Source organism: Lytechinus pictus, chromosome 4 (assembly GCF_037042905.1).
Source record: "Lytechinus pictus isolate F3 Inbred chromosome 4, Lp3.0, whole genome shotgun sequence".
Classification (NCBI taxonomy): Eukaryota; Metazoa; Echinodermata; class Echinoidea; order Temnopleuroida; family Toxopneustidae; genus Lytechinus; species Lytechinus pictus.
Window position 1 is genome coordinate 29,076,498 of NC_087248.1, and position 7,935 is coordinate 29,084,432.

The 7,935-nt window shown below is 35.5% G+C and overlaps 1 protein-coding gene across 5 annotated transcripts in view; it reads left to right on the forward strand.

Annotated features, from left to right (window-relative positions):
- The window catches only part of LOC129258728 (cytochrome b5 reductase 4-like), a 45,309-nt gene extending 37,906 nt beyond the window's left edge, over nt 1-7,403 (forward strand). For 3 of the 5 annotated variants that reach the window (XM_064098783.1, XM_064098782.1, XM_064098784.1), the window contains one exon: nt 1,408-7,403. In XM_064098783.1, the coding sequence (XP_063954853.1) occupies nt 1,408-1,462 (55 nt within the window). In that variant the 3' untranslated portion in view covers nt 1,463-7,403. The remainder of the gene's footprint in view (nt 1-1,407) is intronic. The other 2 variants (XR_010293433.1, XM_064098786.1) reach the window with 2 other exon arrangements.
- Nucleotides 7,404-7,935: the final 532 nt, after the last annotated feature.

Sequence of the window (7,935 nt, forward strand, 5' to 3'; positions counted from 1 at the left end):
CGGGCATGAAAATGTATTATCCATTGACAGACTTTTTTCGTTTTTTTTTTAATTGGTGGGTGAATGGCAAAAGAAAAGTTTGGGGATAGAGGGAATAAGATTTATTTTGATACAAAATCATTTTTAAGTTGTTACCACAACCAGCATATATCTCAAATTACCTTTTTCTCAAAAATGTTCAAAGCTGTTATGTTACGTTATCTCTTTACTCTTTAGCACTCTACCTCGTTTATAATTGGCCAATTCTACTCTTTAGAATGCTCAAGGCATTATTATTCAAGATCGGGGGATGGGGGGTTTCATAAAGATTTAAGTTTGACTTAGTGACGCTCTTAAATGCAAACTCGTACAAGATATGCAACGTGCAATCTTATTGATCAATACGCAGTAGTGCGCGACCTCTTGGCATGATCTGGCCAGTGCGGTCATGCCTTTTATAACTCACGCAACTAGACATTTGAGTGTGGCTCTAAGTCATACTTAAATCTTTGTGAAACGTCCCCCAGATCTGGGGGGTGTTTCACAAAAAGCCAAGTATGACTTAGAGCCACGCTCAAATGTCAACGCGCACATGATTTATAACGCAAAATCGTATTGATTAAATCGCAGAAGTGCACATCCTATTAACATGATTTTGACAAATGCAGTAATACATGTAGCTTTCAATTGGGAATTTTAGTGTGTCTCTAAGCAAAAATACTACAAAGGGAAGATCGGACACTTCAGCAATTTTTTTAAAATGCTCGTGGGGAAGGGTGCCCAACAGCGTTGAGTTCGTAAAACTTCAAACAACGGCACGCTGTTGTGTAAAAAAAATATGGGGAAAATGAGAGAGGGGATTTAGAAGAGGGCATAAGGGTGATGCATGTGGATAATTTTATCTTTTCCCTTACTATAAACCTCTGAAATATATTCATCTCTAATTTTAGAGAAAAAAAATTTGAAGAAAAAAAATCTTAAAACTTTAAAAATCGTCCATTCCTCCAACCCTCCACAATTTCCCTCATATGTTTTGTACACAACCAAAATTGGCGAATTGGCAAAGGCTGGCGAAGGTTTACTTAACGCTGTGGGGCGCTCTTCCCAAGCGTTTCATTGCAAGCTTTATGTACTGTCCAATCTTCCCCTTGTAGTATCTGTGCTCTAAAGTCACAATTAAATCTTTGTGAAATGCCCTGCAGGTCACGTGTATCAATTCATGTCCATTGATTAAACTGTTCTTTAGCCATCCACAGGCATTAGCTCATGTTCTTACTTTTTGTATGTGTGCTTCCTTTAATACTCTTCTGTTATTGTATATTGTATTTATCATTATTATCATTGTATTGATTATTGCTAGTGTTTATCTGGAATTTATATAGAATAGATGATATAAAGTTCTTGTTCCTATTTGTTTTATCTTTTCAGATTGCTTCTGGATGCTGGTTATACGGAGAAATGCATCTGTCTTTTCTCAGGTTGATAATGGCGAGACAAACCATAACAAAGAAATAGACTTTGGCTAAAAAACCTTATAATCTAGACCGGATCCCATCATTCCTTTCCGACCCACTCTCCATCATTTATGAATGTTGAAGTCTTTTGGGATTACCTTGCCATGTGAAACATTGAACTATTATACATGTAGCTTTGTGGTGGCAATTTTCCCTACATGTGACTACTCCTCCTATCTCCCTTACCTCTGAATGAATGGGATTTATCTGCCTTGGATATTGTGGTATGGACCCTGTCATTCAAGCAGAGAGATGTAGCAATGATGATTGATACATGTACCTTAAAGGGCACCGTCGCAACAAGATGAAATTGAACTTGGGTCTCCGTGTTGCGACAACAATTTCCCAACAGAAGCTAGAGCCTCTGATATGGAAGTCTCATACCGAAGACGCGAGATTCGGTACATTGGACTTGGATGAAGAGTCGCACAGCGAAATACATGTAGATGCCTTGACAAGTGATGCAGTAAATGTCATGTTCAGACTTAGACCCCTGAGCAATTTCATAGTCCAGTGACCAACTTGTAGCTACTCTGCCACAACGCCTTTGCTGATCGGAGAAGCAAATTCGACAGATTTTCAATGATGAATAGGGGGCATTCTATCAAAGCAGCTAGTTTCACTCTACTGTATCTCATGAATTGAGGATCAGGGCCCCGTCTTACAAAGAGTTGCGATTGATCCGATCAATCATAACTCTGGACGGCCAGCAACGTCAACATCTATTATGCATGTTTGTTCAAAGTATTTTCTGGCTATGATGTATATTCATGCATCCATTGTTTTCTTGAAAATTCACTGCGCTTCTCTTTGCATACAATGGACGGGGCCCCGTCTTACAAAGAGTTACGATTGATCCGATCAGTCGTAACTCTATGGAAATCTATCAGTGTCATAATATTTTATACAGGAAATGTGCAAAATGTCCTTTTTAAACAAAGGAGAACACACCAAATTGTCAAGAAATCAATTAATTTATGGATATACATTCATATCTAGAATCTTTTTTTTTAACAATCATGCATTTTATATGTTGACTTTGCTGACTTTCCATGCAATTCTTTGTAAGATGGGCCCCAGTACTGGACTATTAAACCCTGGCCCGTATTCTGAACTTGGGCTAGATAAATATCTATTACAAATTAATGAGTCCACTCTTCAAACAGTCGACTCATGAATAAAATAGCGAGGATAACCACGGCAACATGCGTCAATTTGGCGCACTGTGACAGAATCGCGCATCAGCATTGGACATTTTTAAAAATATGCGGTAAACCATGGGTTCAACCGATGGTTTTAAAAACCACCTTTGTGATTTTGGGCTATTATGTCCTTAATCAATTACATAGGGATATATCACTTTGCACAATAATGGATCACCACTTGTGCATTAAATCATTTATAATTTACAAATAGCTTTATGAAATGCATAGACCCACCTTGTTGAACGTATCAGCTCATTTGATACATGAATAATTCATAACTGTCTTGGAATAATAACTGAAGTAGATTTCTTCATTATGAGAACATGAGTAGAGAGCACAGTCGAGATAAGAAATGTACAATGTAAGCAATATTTGACACTTTTCTGCTTCCCATGATTTCAGCCCAGAGATTCACCATAGCCTAAAACTAAAGTTCAGTATACAGACCCATGAGTATTTCTTGGTCTTAATCATAACAGCATAAGAGACACACACTTTAATCTGCTGCGTACTTAAGGTCGCAAAGGCCTATTACATTGGGAAGGCAACAGATATTCATTCGAGCCAACCCATTATCAATTTTTTTTATTTTGATATGGCTGATTGACAAAGTGAATGAATATGATTGTCCATCTGACGCCGATTCTATTTTTGGTAATTACTGAACTTCCTTTTCCCGCATTGGGAAGAAATATCACCAACTTTGGATCTATATTTTGACTGGCGGAAGGATAAGGGCTATTTCACTGTTTCAGGTGATGAATTTGATCCCTCGGGAGATTCCTTTATAAATGCCAATTTATTCTTAAAATGAGCCGGCCGGTCGAGGGACCCTTTTCTGGTCAGATATGGATTGTCAGATATTTATCCTATCAACTGGTAGTAAACATTCGACCCCCAAATTTCATCCTTATTTTTTATGAATTTTTTAAAAGTGCCATTTTAACACACGAGTCTATGGGAAATGTTTTAGACCTGTGATACCTTAATTCCCAAATCACTTATCTGTCCTCTTAGGAACGGTAGTGACTATGTATTAAGTTTAACTTGAAAAGTACTAGCCATATTGGACAAGATTTAAGCAAAATGGGAGTCAGATATTGTCACTTGAAAAGTTACAGCTCTATGTACATGTACGTCTAAAGAATGAAGCAGAAATACATGTATGGGGAAATTTCATATTATCACTACAATTGCAGTATATAATACATGTACAGATATGATCATTTTTTTATATGTACATATTCATATATCTACCAATTTCAAATTAATTATAGCAGTTGTAATTTAGATGTTTGATTTGTTTCAATATATTTTACATCCTTCTTGAATATTTGAATCATGATATTTACCATGTTATTTACATGTATATGGAATGTATTTTTATATGAATTTCTGGAAATTATGTTATGTTTGTATAATATATGTATATATCACCACTCTTTACATCTTTTCTGTCATGAGATAAAGTCAGAAAAATTTAAACCTTTTGTATTCCACACCAATATATCATTTCCTGTTGTATTTCATATTTGTAAAAACTGTATATTTTGTCCTCTGGAACATCTGTTACCCTTAATATTTTGTGCTGTATGTTTGGGGGTGTTTACTCTGTGATCCTTAAAAACTCAAAGCAGTTGACTGGATCTTTATTGTTTTAGACTTTTCATTCTGAAATACTACCACATTATGATTGAGTTTGTTTTATATGTGATGTGGGTGTATTGATTTGTAATAATAAATTGTAAATTCTTCTCCTTTTTGTGGGTGAAATGACAAATCAAATTGAGACATTAGCTTTAGACTTCTCTGAGTAAAATTTGGCTCAGTGATTTGGAGTAAACATTCTTTATATTACAAACATTTTCATCAATGATGTTATTCATAGATGTCATTTTTGTTATGATTATTGGTATGATGTATATACTTTCTCTTTTTACTCTGTAAAAAAATACAATCCAGCCTGCTATGAAAATTTCTCATAAACCATTTAATTCCAGTTTATTGGTGTTCTTGTAGACAGATATTCTTCCTTTAATCATATTGAATTAGGATAAACTTTCCTTTTATACTAATTGTCAATAATTAATTGGTGTCTGGTGACTTAGCTGATCTATCAATTTCATATTGACAGGATTATGTTCAAACGATGCTGGGAAAAAATAATCGTCAAAGTCCTCACAAGTTATTTTTTGTCTCTTCAAATTTATTTAACTTGTAATTTATTATTTTATATATTTTGACGTCATTTCATTGTCAATCATAAGTATTATACCAATTTTCTAGAATGTTTGAGATAAATTGTTTTGTGAATCAACGTTTTTCCATGAAGATGATTTCTTTCATGTAAATGCTTCTTTATATTGGCATGTTGCTAATCAACTCATTTGGGTGGTATTCTGAGAATTAAACCTAGGTTTAACCCTAGACTAAACTAGAATTTAAACCAAACTTTGGAATGCTGGGGTTTTTCACATTTCATCCATATCTGTGGCAAGTGTGATATATTACTTCATTAAAATTCATATTTTTGTATTTTCCTTTTCTTCCCATTTCAGGATTCAATTAATTTTTGACCTACTTTCTGCAGTAGGATAAGAATGAATTTAATTGATGTATGATTTGACAACTGGCACTCCATAAAAGTCTGGTTTAAGTTAACCCAGGTTTAACTATAGAGTGCCGACATGATGACGTCACAAATACTTTTTTTGCATTTCAGCGTTTTTACTATACAGTATTTAGGTAGTGCATGATGAAAAACCCCTACAACCCAAATTTGGTGAGAATCAGTCCATGGGGGCCTGAGATATGACCTAATGAATACATAATTAGCCCCATTGAAGTCAATTTATATCATTGGCCTGGTTCCTAACTTTTAGAACCAGGCCAATAATACACTGTCTTCAGTGGGGCTAATTATGTATTCATGAGGTCATATCTCAGTTCCCCATGGACCGATTCTCACCAAATTTGGGTTGTGGGGGTTTTTCATCATGTAATACCAAAATATGGTATCAAAAATGCTGAAATGCATAAATCGAAAATTGATGATGTCACACTTTGGTAGGTACTCTATACCATGGGTAACAGAATACCATCCATTGTCACTTGATTTTGGAGATAGATCATAGTATATTTAGTTATAGATATATTTATATGATATATATTGAGAAAACTTAGTAGAATTGCTGCTTTTGATAGATTATGGCTATTCATTCAGTGATACGGAAGTTATGTATTTATTTCATCGAAAGCAATGTGTATTCTTGTTCTTGATCAGGTGGTAGAAACGTAGTGGAAATAGACGCTGGCATGTTGTCATCAAATTTCCCCTTGGCATCATTTCTTTTAGAAGTTATTGATAGTTTAGCACTCAGAGGTTGAAGAATTGCTTCCTTTTTTTTCCTACATGCACATTTGAAGAGAATTTTGCCAGGAATTAAGATTTATGAAATTTTAAAGGTTTTTCTCACACTCAAATTGACCGTTGACCCTATTGGGTCTAAAGGGAAAGGTATGTTCTCATTGACAAGGGCCAGACGGTATTACCCTAGCTTCCGCCAGAGATGCTCGTAGTCTTCAATCACAGACTCATATTTCATCCTTTAACCAATTACACCATGTTTAGAGTGAAGACTAGACACCAAGAGGCCCGTATTCTGAAGTCAGGTTTAACTTATTTTCTGAGCTAAAATTATGTACGTATCTTATGTTTACTGTGCTCTTTCCTGATTCATCAATGGTGAAGACAATCATTTTTTTATACTTCCTAGACAATAATATGAATGATTTGAGAGCCAAATGAGCTGAAATATGATATCTCTCCTGTTAGTGATTTACATGTATGGAACAATTGGCTATCCATACTTAAACCACAACTTTAAACCTGACTTCAGAATACGGGCCAGATTGTGTTTGGTAGACCAGTCACAGTATTGTGAATCTAGTCTCATTACTTCAGACTCTGCATTATGCACTATGCAAAAACCGAAGGTCTGTGCCTAAGACTAAGTTGCACCTCTCTAGTAGACATTAGTGGGGTTTCACCACCGATATTACTAACAATAATGTAACATAACTTGGTAAATTATGAAATGACTATATTAATCAAGAAACAGGTTATTATGTTATTATTTTCAATAATCCTCCCGTTTTTGTCTCGCCTGAACAAAGTTTGGTAGAGATCTAGTAATCACTTTTCCTGTTGGTCTGTCAGTCTGTTCCTCAAGATGTTAAAGCTTTTGTTCAACTTGCTCTTATTTCTTCATTTCTGTATCTATTATGTTGAGACTTGGTACATATGATCCATAGGTAATACCGCATGTGTGTCCATGAGGGGGATGGGGTCAAAGGTCATCTAGTGGTCAAAAGGTCAAGTTTTTGTTAAAATTGCTCATTTCTTTATATTTGCCTCAATTGTGTTTACACTTGGAACAAATAATCATTGGGTAATACCACACGTGTGCCCATGAGGATGATAAGGTCAAAAGATCATATTGCATATTTTATCGATCTCGATGTCAGGCGAGACTCCACCTTGTTTTTTAGTAAGAGCCCACCTTGGATTTTGTTAACAGTGTAATTGGCAATATATTATGTGGTAGTATAAAAGTTTCATGATTTCTCTAGCAAGGGCATACTTTGCTTTGTGTATCTGTGTACATTTGGGTTGAATATGAAATGGACAAAATATTAGAAAATACTACTCTCTGTCCTTGTTCATTTTACTGAGTGTTATGTTAATTATCTCTTTCTCTATATACTGAGTGAGTGAGAAGAGCCTTTACACCTTGAAGATTGAGGGTTTGGTGCAGTGGTGGACCTTGACCCGGAGGAGACAAAGCATTGGAGGGGCACTGTATTGTTTGTGAACAATGCTGTGCCCCTCCAATGCTTTTTCTCCTCCCGGTGGGTGTTTCATAAAGCTGTTCGTAAGTTAAGAGCGACTTTAAGAACGACTGGTGATCCTTTCTTGTGGTAAATGGTATATTCATTGGCGATGGTTTAGCGTGTAAGAAATGATCACCAGTCGTTCTTAAAGTCGCTCTTAACTTACGAACAGCTTTATGAAACGGCCCCCAGGTCAAGATCCACCACTGGTTTGGTGCAAATACATGTCATGACCACACAATTATTCCTCGATGTCCTGGAAGACTATCTCCAAAATAATTTGATATGATTTGTATGTGTAATATACAAACACATACTAGTATATTTCAAGAGGTATTAAATAC